The 15,793-nt window shown below is 44.2% G+C and overlaps 1 protein-coding gene across 2 annotated transcripts in view; it reads right to left on the bottom strand.

Annotated features, from left to right (window-relative positions):
- Positions 1-15,793, bottom strand: part of GREB1 (growth regulating estrogen receptor binding 1) — a 172,176-nt gene that overhangs the window by 12,206 nt on the left and 144,177 nt on the right. For both annotated transcript variants that reach the window (XM_073568238.1, XM_073568237.1), the window contains 3 exons: positions 15,250-15,424; positions 2,489-2,707; positions 60-195 (listed from right to left, as the gene is read on the bottom strand). In XM_073568238.1, the coding sequence (XP_073424339.1) occupies positions 60-195; positions 2,489-2,707; positions 15,250-15,424 (530 nt within the window). The remainder of the gene's footprint in view (positions 1-59; positions 196-2,488; positions 2,708-15,249; positions 15,425-15,793) is intronic.

The following is a 15,793-nucleotide window of genomic DNA, read 5'->3' as shown; positions in this document are numbered from 1 at the left end:
TGACAAAAAAGTCTTTCGGAGTTCCCGGTTGCGGGTGGCGGAGCTGTGATTGCCGTTACCTTTGGTTTGATATGCATAGAGCGCTGTCCTCCAACTGCAATCTGCTTCTTCATGACATTAAAGCGATTAAAGCGGCAGGCGAGCAGCCCGGAGCTGTTCACTCGTAGATTAAAGTCAACATCATCGCACGTGAACCTGACATGGCAAACACAAGGACATGTACATCAATCATGAGGAAGCCAAACGCTGCCACGGTCTAGACGACAAGGATAGAAGACCTCGCAAATCACAGCCGTCTGGTGCAAAAGGCTGAACGTTCATGAATACTGAGACACCCGGGATATGCAGTAAGATATTACAGTAAGGCGTCACAGGAAGCCCGGGCCCTATAATAGGAAAATAATCAATTTAACCTATTCTTGTCTGGTCAGTTTTCTTGATTTTGCGCATTCATGTTTTCAAGTGTCATTACTTCTTTCTAATTTTTGTTTATTTCTTTCCAGAATTAATTTTAGTTTTGCTTGACACCATTCATTTTACCATACAATGTACTAAGAAATGGGAAAAAAAATCCCAAGAGCGGAGAAATGCCGAAAAATGTAATGCAATTCCGCGATTATTTTTATTTTTCCAGCATTCATTGTGTGGTGAAAACGACCTGGCAACGTGATTCTTCAAGACAGTAAGATGACGCTGATAACAGGTTGTTTATAGTTAGAAAAAAAAAGGGTCGCGGCCTATTGTGCTGAACCATGCGGGAAAAAATGCGCCAAAATTGGGATGCAAATTTCTGGCCCAAAATATGCCAATAAACAAGTGGTGTAAATTTAGACCAGACAGTCTTTTGTACAAGAGTATTTTTATACGTTTGTTTTACTGTGTTTTTCTGTGTTTTAGTCTTTTGGTGGTGTGAACACTGTCATAAAGACGTTCGCTGTGTGCATGGCCCATGAGTTTATGTTTAAGTCTTAAAATATGCCAGATTAAGACAAATAGTGGCGCATTTTAGAACTGTCCAGCCTAAGTGTGCGCTGTCTGAGAATTTGATAGTAATAATGGGAGAAGTGATTCGTGGGATCTCGATCCAGCAGCCAGGTCGATATTCCCTGCCCGCTGAATGGTAGCTCTAGGAATCACCGCTTACCTGACGTCATCCGCTGCTCTTCTATTGATTAGCCATTCCGGCACGACGTTGTGTGTGCGTCACAAGGATGACATCACGCTAGGCCGGCTAATCGAAAGGAGGGCAGATGTTGACATCAGGTAATTCACAGAGCTCCCATCCAGCGGTCAAGGAATGCTGACCTGGCTGTAGGACCGGGGTCCCCAGAATCGATTCTTCCATCTCTATTAGATACTAATGATAAATCTGCATTCGTTGGGGCAATTCAGCAAACAGTTTACACCAGAAATTTGCTGTAAAACTAAAATTTTTACATAACCCATTGTTGCACAAAAATATTACGACTTTGTGTTTTTATGCCGACTCCTCACAATTTCAAAAAGGGTGCGGAGCTTAGCGTGGCCAAGCGTGGATAACAAATACCGTATATCATAATTTATACCACAAAAATGCTGTATACAAAGACATGACAAACAAAATGGCATCCTAATGCTCCCATGGTGGTTGACTGATGATGATGATGATTTCAAGAAGCAACTTTCCAGAGGGCTTTTAACAGAATTTCGTCATAAAACCGTAATTTTAAAGAGATAGTCCGGTGAAAAACAAGTCAGGTCCTATGGATAGGTGATAACTTACTGATCAATGGCAGCCCCGCACCCATCGGCAAAAGGGGGATCTTTAATCCCTGTTACAAAATGGTGCGGGAGGTCAGATGCCCAATCGCTTCTCCATCTGCTCTCTATGGTGCTGACGGCAACCCGGTAGGGATTGAATGGAGCTGCAATTGCAAATGCTCCATTTTAATTCGGGTCAAAGTGCCCCGTTCTGCCAATTATTGCAGGTCCCAGTGGTCGATCGGCAAGTTACCACATATCCTAAGGGTAGGTGACACCTTGTGTTCACAGGTCAACCCCTTTATTTGTATTCTGACAATTAGGATCAAGTATAAAGGCAGGAAACTACAGTTGTCAGGTAAAAAAAAAAAAGTGTGCATCACTTGTTCATCGCTCGCTGGCATCCTCCGGCCGCTCTCAGTGGGTGCCACCTTTGTAGACATCTGAGCTGAGAAGACAAAGGATGGCTGCCGCTCTCACAGGCACCTGGGATAAGACCAGGACACTTGGCGGCTGCTATAACCTTCAGTGCCTCGGCCGGAGGAGCCGTAGTAACTCCTAGGATGGAGGGCGGCTGTTGCTATGGGTGCAGGATAACTACATAATAATGGTGGCCTCCAGCTGAATAAAATGGAGGCAGGAGGCACATAAAATTTAATGCTTTCTCTCCCGCAGAGACTTAAGCAATATGACTCGGATACAAAGAATTTTGAGGGTCCGTGTAACAGTAGGTTGGCAGCCCATCTACCTGTTCTGGTTGTACTGAACGTCCCGCGTCAGGTCCACATTGAGGAGAATGAAGTCATGGAGGTGGCAGCGGGAGAACGGGTCCGCCACGTCTACACCTTTGGTCCTACTTGTCCATTTCCTCATCCCGAGCATGGCATACTGGGCAATATTCTGCGAAGCCTCCACGTGTTGCAGGACATGTTTCAGAGACACGTTTCTTTCATGCCAAGAGAAATCCCTGGAGGATCGTCAGAGAAAAGACCACGAGTCACAAGTTAAAATGTGGCACTTTTTAAAACTTTTCCATTTATTATTTTAGCATTTATGCTTTTTTTGCATTGATTAGGATCAGTAAGCACGCTCTCCTTGACCTGTTTGTCACATCTCACGTGCATTGGGGTGACCATCGCATTCGCCAATCTGAGGACAACGTGGTCACGTGGTTATGTCACATGCTAACATGGATATAATGGAAAGGCAGAGCCAGCGTCCACAAGGGTACATGCTTGTGGGCATTGGCAGGTTGGTACAAATATGTATTGTTTTACAGTACCTCTGATGCCCTCTGCACTGAGAACACAGATTTACATAACTAATTCATTAATATATCTACATTTTTAATCAAAATGGTTTATGAACCCAGCAGAGCTGTTAAAGTGGATCTATCAGCAGACTTCACTATAGAAACTGCATGCATTATTAGATAGATCACTTAGAACTGATGAGGCTGGTGTGCTTACTTTGATAATCTATGTCAGAATGGCTGAGTAATCCTTAAAGGGGTATTCCCATCTCCAAGATCCTATCCCATTTTATAGTAGGTGTAAAGATAATTAGTTATCTATGGTTACGACCACTGATATAATGATTAGTTAGTTGCTTGTGGTCGTAACCATAGATACCTAAGGTCCTGCAATACCCTGCACATGAGGAAAGAGACATAGCAAATCTGAAAAACTATACTTCATTTTTAATTGGAGGTATTTTCTAATATTATTTTTATACCTATTACATGTTGGGATAGGATCTTGGAGATGGGAATACCCTTTTAATGAAAGTTTAATTGCAATCTTCACCCACCAGGCCTGATTGCCAGCTCTTCAGTGTGCCTCCTCCCTGTTGAGTTCTCAAACTGCTCAGTACAAGCTGCAGCTGTCGGCTGGCCGGGTAGGTAGGCAGTGAATACATTTGGACTTGAGCGCTCTCAGTTTGCTCATTTTATTAACGAGATTATACAGTCATTTTAAAATGGATTTCCAATGTAAGTACACCAGTCTCATTGGGTCTAAGAGATTTTATTTAAAAAAGAATGCTTTTTGTGTGACGGAGCCACTCTAAATTCACCAGTAACATCTTGGTGCCTCCATGCTAACGCTACATTATAAAATCCAGGCAAATCCAGCACAGCACCATACATCTAAGCTTCCTAGATCACTAAGCATAATTTGGTAATACTGGGGTCTAAGGGTATCTATTATTTACATTTATTTTTTATAAGTCTTACATACTTAAATTTGTAGTAAATTGATGGGGGACTAGGAACTGAGACCCACACACATAGCTCATAACACTGCACTGATGTGCTCAATTTTGCAAGCAGCAGTGCTCAGATTTTGCATGAGGGCCCGCACAGAGCGGCGTATGAGCGCCTGCACTAAGCAGCGTATGAGCGCCCGCACAGAGCGACGTATGGGCTCAATAGGAAGTTTATGAGCCCAAAATCTAGCCTTTGTACACTCAGACATTCAAGGGGTGTTTTGAGTGATTGGTGGGGATTTCATGATGGGAACCCCCACGTTTAGGAATACAAAACAAATAAAAAATCAAGTTAAATCATAGGTACCCTTTAACACTAATATATTTATTCTTACCAAATTATGGTATGTAAGCAAAAATAATAAATTATTACACTTACAGGTCCAGGATGCTTAGATCTTTGGTGCTATTTGAATAGATTTTACAAAATACAGTACACCAAACATAACAGGAATGGGAAACATTTAAAAGAAAAATCTCTTCGACCTGATGAGGCTGGTATTTTTACTTTAAAAATACATGCCAGAAAGGCTATACAATGCTGATATTAAAATGAGCATTTACTGTATCCAGATAAAGAGTGAGAAATCTGATAAGTCCAAGAGTATTGAGACCCCACTCACACAGACTGAATGACAGCTGCAGCTTGCACCGAGCAGCGAGAGATCTCAGCATGGAGGAGGGACACTGAGGAACAGTCAATCTGGCTGGGAGATTGCGTTAAACTTTTATCAAGCACTATACATCCAATGTAAAGTGGATATGCAAAGTACGTACACTAACCTCAGCAAGTGTAAGGAAGCTATTTAATAACCCATGCAGTTTGTGTTATGAAGTAAGTAAACCAGTCTCAACAGGTCTAAGAAATCTATCTCATAAAGTATGCAGTTTGTGTAGTGAAAATTGATGACACTTTTGTAGGGAAGGTGACCTGACGGACGGACGGACTAGTCAGAGTGAAGAAGGAAAGGTTTGCACAGTGTAGGTAGGAGACAGTGATTACAGTGGGCAAACAGCTAGGAAAGTGTAGTGGACGTGCAGTACCTTGGGTTGACCATTAGATGGCAGGGAGGAGTGAGAGCAAAGGACTTGACAACAGCTTAGGGCTTTAGAAACCGTTGGTCATGGGGGGCGGGGTTACAGTGACAGGGGACCGGGAGAGCTATATATACTGAGGGAGGGTTCCAGAAGGTTCCAGTCCCCAGGGGGAGCTCCAGTGACAGGAGGACTGTGACAGTCTGTGCGCTGTGAGGAGAATCTATACCAGGGGGACTGAGGGGGGAGAACGTCAGGGGGGTGGTCCTGACAGGAAGAACCGCAGAAGGGACGAGGCACTGGGTGTGAGACACCGTATTTGACACAACGACTGATCAGTGGAAGCGTTGTTGGTTTATGGACCTAAGGCGGCCACAGTGACGGACCTGTCAGGAGCGTCGACGAGTGAAGAGGGGACGGTGTACGCATACACGTCCCCAGTATAGAGTACGGTGTTTGAGAAGCGGCCCTGGAAACGGAGGGCCAGGAGGTAAAGTGCGGTGTGCTCTGAGGCCGTCAGACGGACGGCGAGTGAAATAAACTTGGACCTGTTGCACCCAGAATCTGCCTCCATCTTGTCTCTGTTTTTATCTCTGCGCGGTAAGAAGAGGGACCACCCCCCAGCTCGGCCCACCGACCCTACACTTTCACAGCTCTTTAATTATAATGAAATTGCATTAAACATGTGCGTTATGCTCCTGGAGAAGGATCGTGATGGAGATCTCCATCTATAGATAATAGTCACAATACAGCTTTTTTCCCTTTTTTCCCCATTGAATGCAGGATGTTGGTGGCTGCATTCTGGATACACAGAGCAAACACTTGTGAATGAAGAAGCTCCCGGGAGAATTCGAGGTGTGCCCGTAATTGTAGCCATGGTACCAGGTAGCTAATAGCTGCAATTACATTACCGATGATACCTTACAATCTATGCAGCCATTAATTGATAATGCCCAGAGGAAGATTTCTCACAGACGCCCACAGTGCAGTCAACAAAGGAGCTGAAGACTAAAATAGTGTAAAAACAGTATTTATTCTTTTTCATTATTATATGTGCATTCTTTATAACTAACCACAAAATGTGATTCTCCTCCAGTAACGACCCCCCGGAGCTGATCTCATATTTTATTTAGCTATTGCTTTTTGCAATTTATAGCACACATGTTATTGTATAATCATTCAAGAAATGTTATGAAATCATAGATTTTGTTTGGTATCACTAATCTCTCCCGATATACGACGTATTACTACACCATATGCCAGGTCCCCTTATTTGGTGCAGGCTCAGTTTCTGAGCCTGTAACATTGCCGGCAGATGATGACTGTGTAAAACAGTCAGGATCTGCCTCTAAGGCTGGAGTCACACTTAACGTATAAAAATACGGTCCGTTTTTTTACGGACGAGAATCGCAGAAATGTTCCCTGAACAGTGATCCGTGTGACATCCTGACATCCTTGTGCAATGCGGGGATGGGATTTTTTCTCATCTAAGCATCCGTGTGACATCCGTATGGCATTTGTATGGCGAGATTTTCAGCCAAGCGTGCTAAATGGACATATAATGGATCTCAATGACAGGTTAAAATAGAAAAGAAAGAATAGATATAGACACACAGAATACAGAATATATATAAAACTGAATGTATGTATGTGTGGCGCCCCAAGGAGTATGGTCGCCACAATGGCATTGCCTTCCTCCTAGGGAGTGTGATGACATGCTTGGAAGCAATAAAGCAGTTAATCACAACACACAACACAGTTTCCATTCCAGGTCAGCAGAGGGAGCTCTGAACCAAAACTGGGGAGGAGCTACTCTCTGGGGGCCAGGAAGGAAGATTGGAGTTCGTGTGAGGAGGGCAACGTGTGTGGACGTGGAGGAGAAGAGCTGGGAGATTGAGCAGAGTGTTCAGGCTCATTCCCAGCTATTGCGCATGATCTGGAGCCTGGTCTTCACGGTTGTATGGACTGTTATGATGAGTCACCGAAGGAGGAAAAAACAAAATACCAGCTAAGTCCAGAAAAACCAGAGAGGTTGGCAGCTATCGGATTGCAGACCCCTGGACCTATCCACAACAACTAGCAGTAGCCGTGGGGGGTTCCTACAGTGCCCTAGACCCCTTGATTACAGCCGGAGAACTACATAGCCTAAAGACAGAAAGGGGGAAAACTAAACTGCCCCAGAGCAGACCCCAAAGCAATAGGCAGCCCCCAACATATAATGACAGTGAAGCAAGATGAAAACACTAACACAGATAGAAAGATAGGTTGAGCAAATGATGGGGCCCAAGCTAACTACATAGGACAGGATAGGAAAGCTGCTGTCTGCCATCCGCAAAAACCCTATCAAAATGAGCCAACCGACTGATAGGAAAAACAGGCCCTGAAGTCGCTAGGCTTCAAAAGACTATATCAGCACTCAGGTATATTCTGAAGACAGAGCAAAAGATCAACAGATCAGAGACAAAAATGGAATTCAGCTCACCCCCGGCCGGGGATGGCAGAACTCCCAAAAAACAAGGCAAAACAAAAACAAAACTGAAGAGTACAAAGCAGAGCAGAAAAACTTAGCTTTGAGATGCAGGAATCAGACTGGTCTCCAAAAATCCAGCAGGAAAATCACCAGCCAGGAAGAAGGGCGTCGGCAGCCTATCCAGTCCTCAATTCGAGCCACCCAGTCATCATCTAGCTGCCCAGGTGTTTGATAATCAGCCTCACTACCTTCCTTCACCAGAGGAGGGAGTTCATCAGACCTCAATGGTGAAGGGAAAAATGAACTCACAACAATGGACACTGATGGTCCTGCAACAGAAACTGGAGGAATAGGAAGCTGTAAATGCTCTATTCCCACATAAGACTCGGAGGCACAACAGCGACGTGTGAGCCAGAAGAGGAAGGCTACAGCTGTCTGCCATACGAGGGAGTTCTAAAGAGAATAAGCAAGTGGAACTTCAGTGTAACACAGTACTGCAAGTACCTAAAACTAAGCGCTAGGAAGGAGACCACACAACCCATCTGCATAGAGAGATTCCTAAGTTTCTTCCAGGCTAGCCAGCTCCTGTGCCATCTGTAATCTGGACCCTGGACGGCATTTGCCAAGCAAAGTAAAGGTAAAGAAACTGCACCCTGTTGTGTCCTTGCCTTCTTCCTGCAACCCTGTCAGCACTGCTACATCTCTGTGCCAGACACTACACCCTCTTCCTCAACACCTATCCTCACTGCCCTGGGATTACTGCTCTACCTGTGGAGGGCCACAACATCATAGCTGGACCACACCATCTGTCCCAGGGGATCTGTCTGCAGCGTTGGCTTAACATCTTCATTGCCGAACACCACAGGTGGCGTCACGAATCATTCACTCATAAACTTTATTCCATCACTTAACCCCTTTTACATGGGCGCCCAGGGCCACGGACCGGGTCAACGCTGCTGTGACATTCCCCTTTGAGAGACCGGCCCGGTACCGAGTACCCCACTGCCCTGGGAGGGCGACCCATATGTGTGTATCACCAACCAATCACGAAGCATCTTTCATTTCACCACAGCTGTTCAAAAGGAGCTGAGCTGTGATTGGTTGCTATGAGCAACAGTTTTCCTTGCAACCAATCACTAAGCATCTCTCATTTCACCAGAGCTGGTTAAAAGAAGCTGAGCTGTGATTGGTTGCTATGAGCAAGTTTTCCCACTTGACAACACCTCAGCAGACACTGACTGGGTGGGAGAAATCTGGCATCCTTGGGAACATAAGCTCCCAGCCATTGTCTGCCCCACAGAAAGGAGCACAGAGCACTTTGGTTTTGACCTCAGGCCTCTCTTAAAGGGATCCCAGGAATGGAAGTTAAAACCGTTCCACTCAGCTCTGTGTTTCTGACCCCAGGGTCTCTTAAAGGGATCATTGGTATGGAAGTTAGGGCAAATCCACTCTGTGCTTTGGTACTGACCCCAGACCTCTTTTAAAGGTTCCCCGGTATGAAAGTCAGGGCAATTGCCTTCAAATGCTCTGGTACTGAACCCAGGCTCTCTTAAAGGGATCTCCTGTATGGAAGACTGGGCAAATCCACTCTGCGCTTTTGTACTGACCCCAGGCCTCTCTTAAAGGGATCTCCGGTATGGAAGTTAGGGTAAATCCCTCAGTGCTCTGATTCTCACCCCAGGCCTCTCTTAAAGGGATCCCTGGTATGGAAGTTAGGACCGTTCCACTCAGCGCACTGGTTCTGACATGGAAAAAGGTTGTTCAGCTCCACGATGTAGTGAAAACAAATTTCTTTTATTCACTTCAATCGATACAGGGTAGAGGTTAAAATGCCAGCATAGAAGATATAGATGCTTGCATTCCCAATGCGTTTCTGGTGTCTTAGTTACTATGCCCGGGCAGTGCCGGGCTCTTCAGCTAGATACTGTATATATATCAGTAAAGTATGAGGATCAGTAAAGTATCCACTTTTTTCACATTTAATTTGAGTGCTGCCTATTTTTTTTACTTTTGTTAATTTGGCTGTTTGGACACTGCTGAATAGGTTTTGCACCAACTATTTAATTTTGGTAGTGCTGCCCTTTTTTTGATTTATATATATATATATATATATATATATATATATATATATAATTCAATTGCCGGCTTCTGTAAAATCATTACAGAACTCAACATGAAATGACACATGGTTTACATACAGTAAACCATTTCTTTTCATTTTCATTTATATATGTCTTTGGCTAATTATATTAGTGTATGTGTGTAAAATTTGGGACATGTAGGTGTTAAATTAACAGGTAGATTCGTGTAAAAAGATTGCGTGGGCTCCCGCGCAATTTTCTCCGTCAGAGAGGGAAAGCGAGTGACTGAGGGAAGATACTAATAGCCTAGAGAGGGACCATAGTTATTGCAGCTCCCATGGCTACAAACATCTGCCCCCAGCCACCCCATAAAAGGCGCATCTGTAAGATGCGCCAATTCTGGCACTTATCTTCTCTCATCCCACTGCCGTGTAGCGGTGGCATATGGGGTAATAAGGGGTTAATGTCACCTTCCAATTGAAAGGTGACATTAAGCCGGGTTAATAATGGAGAGGTATTATGAATGAGTCACCGAAGGAGGTAAAAACAAAAATACAAGCTAAGTCCAGAAAACCGGAGAGGTTGGTAGCTATCGGATTGCAGACCCCTGATCCTATTCACACAACTAACAGTAGCTGTGGGGGGTTCCTACGGTGCCCTAGACCCCTCGTTCACAGCCGGAGAATTAAATAAGCCTAAAGAAAGTAAGGGGAAATCTAAACTGCCCCAGAGCAGACCCCAAAGCAATAGACAGCCCCCAACATGTATTGTCCGTGAAAAGCAAATGAAAACACAAACACAGACAGAAAGACAGGTTGTGCAAACGATGGGGCTCAACTAACTAAATAGGAAAGGATAGAAAAGATGCTGGCTGCAATCCGCAAAAATTCTGCCAAAATAATGTCCAACACGTCAGATAGAAAAAAGGCCCTGAAGTCACTAGACTTCAAAATCACTATATCAGCACTCAGGTATATTCTGAAGACTTGAGCAAAAGATCAACTTGACCAGAGACAAAAATGGAGCTCAGCCTGTACCAACAATGGCAGGCAGAACACAAACACTAAGTAAACAGACAATATCTCATGGAAAAATAAGAGAGCAAATACTTAGCTTTCAGAAGACAGGTACTGAACTGGTTTGCAAGAGCTCAGAGCAGAAAGGATCACCAGCACCCCTGTAGGGCGTCGGCTGCCTTATATCCACTCAGTGATTCCGGGTGTCCAATCAGGCTCCACCTGTTCAGATGACAGGTTCTTCCCAACCCAATCAATTTCAAACCCTCTCTTCACCAGCAGAGGGAGTTCATCAGACATCAACGGTGAAGGGGAAAATGAACTCACAACAGTACCTCCCCCTTGAGGAGGGGTCACCGAACCCTCATCCACGCCACCAGGACGATCAGGATGGGCCCGATGAAAAGCACGAACCAATCTTTCGGCATGAATATCGGATGCAGGGACCCAAGAATTATCCTCCTGGCCATAACCCTTCCATTTAACCAAATACTGGAGTCTCCGTCTAGCCAGGCGAGAATCCAGTATCTTCTCAACCTCATATTCCACATTACCTTCCACCAATACAGGGTCAGGAGGTGCCACCACAGGAACTACTGGCTCAACAAACCTCTTTAACAGAGACTTATGAAACACGTTATGGATCTTAAATGTAACAGGAAGAGCCAATCGAAAAGAGACAGGATTAAGAATCTCCAAAATCTTGTAAGGTCCAATAAATCTAGGTTTAAACTTTGGAACTTTGGAGAAGCCACCTTCATAGAGATATTCTTTGATGACAACCAAACCATATCATCCACCTTAAACTGGGGACCAATGGTCCTATGACGGTTGGAAAACCGCTGGGCCTTTTCCTGGGAGAGAGACAACCTATCCACCACTTGGTCCCAGATCTGGTGCATTCTCTCCACCACAGTGTCAACACCTGGGCAAGCAGAAGACTCCACCTGCCCTGAAGAGAATCGAGGATGAAACCCAAAGTTACAAAAAAAAGGTGACATCAAAGTGGCAGAACTAGCTCTATTATTTAAAGCAAATTCAGCCAAGGGCAAAAATGAAACCCAATCATCCTGATCAGCAGAAATAAAACATCTCAAATACGACTCCAAAGTCTGGTTTGTTCTCTCCGTCTGCCCATTGGTCTGAGGGTGAAACGCAGAGGGAACGATAGTCAATACAAGGCCTTAATGAACCATCCTTCTTGGCCACGAAAAAAACCCCAGCACCTAAGGGTGAAGAGAATGGTCTAATATGACCCTTCTCCAACGACTCCTTAATATAGGATCGCATAGCCTCGTGCTCGGGTACAGATAAATTGAAAAGTCGACCCTTGGGAAATTTACACCCAGGGCTCAGCTCAATTGCACAGTCATAACTCCTATGAGGAAGCAAAGACGCAGACTCATTCTCACTAAATACATCATAAAAATCAGCCAAATAGTCAGGAACATCATGCGACTGGGGAGAGGTGGAGAAAACAGGAGCGTCACTAAGGGCACACCGGCAACCCCAACTCACCACAGACACAGATTTCCAATCCAAAACTGGATTATGGATTTGTAACCAGGGAAACCCCAGAACAATGTTATCATGCAGATTATGCAACACCAAAAATCTGCAATTTTCTTGATGATCTGGGGTGACCCGCATTACCACCTGGGTCCAAAACTGAGGTTTATTCTTCGCCAAAGGAGTAGCATCAATACCACTCAAAGGGATAGGCGTCCGCAGAGGTGTCATAGGAAATCCACAACGTTTAGCAAAATCCAAGTCCATCAGGTTCAGAGCTGCTCCCGAATCCACGAAAGCCTTAGCGGAAAATGTGGACAGGGAGCAGATCAGAGTAATTGCCAGAAGAAACTTAGGTTGAACACCGCCCACAGCAAATGTGTGTGCAAAACATTTCTCTCGCTTAGGGCAGACAGAAATAATATGCGAGGCATCTCCACAGAAAAAACACAGCTTATTACGCCTTCTGAACTCCTGACGTTGCGCCCTAGACAAAACTCTATCACATTGCATAGGTTCAGACATTTGTTCAACAGGTGGCAACACCTCTCGTGCAGTTTTGCGTTCGCGCAAACGCCGATCAACCTGAATGGCTAATGACATAGAATCGTCAAGACCAGAGGGAACAGGAAATCCCACCATAGTATCTTTTACGGTTTCTGACAAACCCTTCCGAAAGAGAGCTGTCAAGGCACCATCATTCCAAGTAGTAAGGACCGCCCACTTTTGGAATTTTTGACAGTACAACTCTGCAGAATCCTGACCCTGGCTCAATGCCAACAGGGCCTTTTCAGCCTGATCAATAGCATTAGGTTCATCATACAACAGCCCTAAGGCTTGAAAAAATGCATTCACATTAGCTAGAATAGGATCATCAGGTTTCAAAGAAAACGACCAATCCTGAGGATTGCCGCGCAGCAAAGAGATGACAATTTTAGCCTGCTGCGCGGAGCTCCCTGATGAGTTAGGCTTCAAGGCAAAAAATAATTTACAATTATTCTTAAAGTTCAAAAATTTAGACCGATCCCCAAAAAACACATCAGGAGTAGGGATCTTTGGTTCAGCAACATGTGAATGAGCAAGATAGGCAGAAATTCCCCGCACTTCAGCAGTGAGCTGCTCCACACGATCAGACAATTGCTTCATCTCCATTGAGAAGAAAAAAAAATTCCCCCTACGGCCTCAAAGACATAAAGGAAAAAATATACAAAATATACTTTTTTTTTTTACAATTCTTTCCTGCTATTGAGTACCCTAGAATCTGCGGTATGGCTGGTGATTCTGTTATGAATGAATCACCGAAGGAGGAAAAAACAAAAATACAAGCTAAGTCCAGAAAACCGGAGAGGTTGGTAGCTATCGGATTGCAGACCCCTGATCCTATTCACACAACTAACAGTAGCCGTGGGGGGTTCCTACGGTGCCCTAGACCCCTCATTCACAGATGGAGAACTAAATAAGCCTAAAGAAAGAAAGGGGAAATCTAAACTGCCCCAGAGCAGACCCCAAAGCAATAGACAGCCCCCAACATGTATTGCCGGTGAAAAGCAGATGAAAACACAAACACAGACAGAAAGACAGGTTGAGCAAACGATGGGGCCCAACTAACTAAATAGGAAAGGATAGAAAAGATGCTGGCTGCAATCCGCAAAAATTCTGCCAAAATAATGTCCAACACGTCTGATAGAAAAAAGGCCCTGAAGTCACTAGACTTCAAAATCTCATGGAAAAATAAGAGAGCAAATACTTAGCTTTCAGAAGACAGGTACTGAACTGGTTTGCAAGAGCTCAGAGCAGAAAGGATCACCAGCACCCCTGTAGGGCGTTGGCTGCCTTATATCCACTCAGTGATTCCGGGTGTCCAATCAGGCTCCACCTGTTCAGATGACAGGTTCTTCCCAACCCAATCAATTTCACTACCTCGCTTCACCAGCAGAGGGAGTTCATCAGACACATCAACGGTGAAGGGGAAAATTAACTCACAACAGAGAGGTGTCAATAAGACACCTATCCATTATTAATCCAATAGTATTAAAGGGTTAAAAAATACACACAGACATTACAAAATATTTTAATGAAATAATGACACACAGTTTTTGACCAAATTTATTACACAGCCAATCCAACTGAAGCCATCGTTCTCCTGTTATAAATATTTTTTAAAAAAGCATCAATATCCATACCTCTCCGCCGTTCAGTCATGTCCCCCGCTGCAATCCATTTGAAGGGGTTAAATAGTTTACAACCGGGAGCGGTGCTAATACTACCGGCCCGGCTGTAAACTTATGAGAAATGAATGGTAACCTGTCTGCGCAGGTGCCCCAGCTGACCGGAGATGAACTGATTAGCGCGGGAAAGTTTCAGAACATTTTCCCACGCTCCTGAGTTCACCTCAAGTCAGGCGGGGACGTCAGCGGTAGATACGGAGGTAGGGGGATGTGGTTGAGCTCATAAGATACACAGAGAAAATGAAATTATATATTTTTCTCAGTTTTATTTATTAATATGCGATAAAATAATTTAGCAAGATGGTGGGTGATTACGATAGGGAGTGCTAGATATTTGTTCTGTATTTTATGTGGTTAATGTTACTTTAAAGGAGACCTGTCACCAGGTCGCAAGTGGCGAATTTATGCTCTTATTTTATTCCCGACACTCTCCTGATTATTCCGTTTTTTGTTGGTTTTTTTTACACATCTGCCATACGGTTCCAGAGATATGAGCATTTTTATTTAGTGCTAATTCTTACGGTTTTTACCAAAGGGGCATGGCTCACAGGTTTATCTGGAGGCGTGTCTTTAGGAGCTCTGCATATTTACCTAGTGAGACACACCCCTTTAGTGAAGACCATAAAAATCAGGACTAAATAAAAATTTTCATATCTCTGGGACCGTATGGCGGATTTTAAAAATTAAAAAAAACTGAATAATCAGGGGAGCAGTGTGAATAAAATAAGAGAAAATACTGGTCACTTTTGACCTTGTGATATATAACCTTAAAGGCAGAACAGAGAGACATGATTGCCTTCTGTAGGTGTTACAGCACATATTATTGACGACGAGATAATTCTATCATAAAATAACAAGTGAATTATTACATACTTCTTATGGTAATCAGCGAGGTTCTTTAGTACCTTGGATGATCCCCGGTGACTGTAACATCCATCGAATTCCACATGACACAAGAATCATCAGCTATGACAATGAAGGGCCACACGTCTTGGTGGCAAACACCCAGCTCGGCTTGTCTGTTGCGCTCCAGTTCCAAGTTGTGAAATGAAAGTTCCTTGATTAAGAAATGAGCAGCCCCTATATAATAAACCAAAGAATATAGTGCATATTTATGAAAGGGTAATGCTAGGCGCTCCATTGAAGGGTAATGCCAATGTCACCCCCACGCGAGACTAAAGTCAGCCAAACCCACTGATAACGGCAGGATCGGGTGGGCAATCTAACATGTATAGAGGCCTCCTGACTCTTCATTTAAAAATGATATTGGGGAAGAGAAGGATCCAGCACTTTAGATTTCCAACAGTTGATCAATCTGTTCTTTGGGAGATGAGCCTCCACCGGGAGAATTTACAAGAGACAGAGGACTCTGGCATAAGTGTAGAGAACGAGCCAGAATATTTAGATATGAAGCTAGAACTGCAATGCAAATCTGTGACCCGGGAGAAG

The sequence above is a fragment of the Dendrobates tinctorius genome, unplaced genomic scaffold (genome assembly GCF_039654945.1).
Source record: "Dendrobates tinctorius isolate UK_male_01 unplaced genomic scaffold, ASM3965494v1 ptg000021l, whole genome shotgun sequence".
Lineage (NCBI taxonomy): Eukaryota > Metazoa > Chordata > Amphibia > Anura > Dendrobatidae > Dendrobates > Dendrobates tinctorius.
The sequence above is the reverse complement of the archived record's forward strand: the minus strand, read 5'-3'. Positions and strand labels throughout refer to the sequence as shown.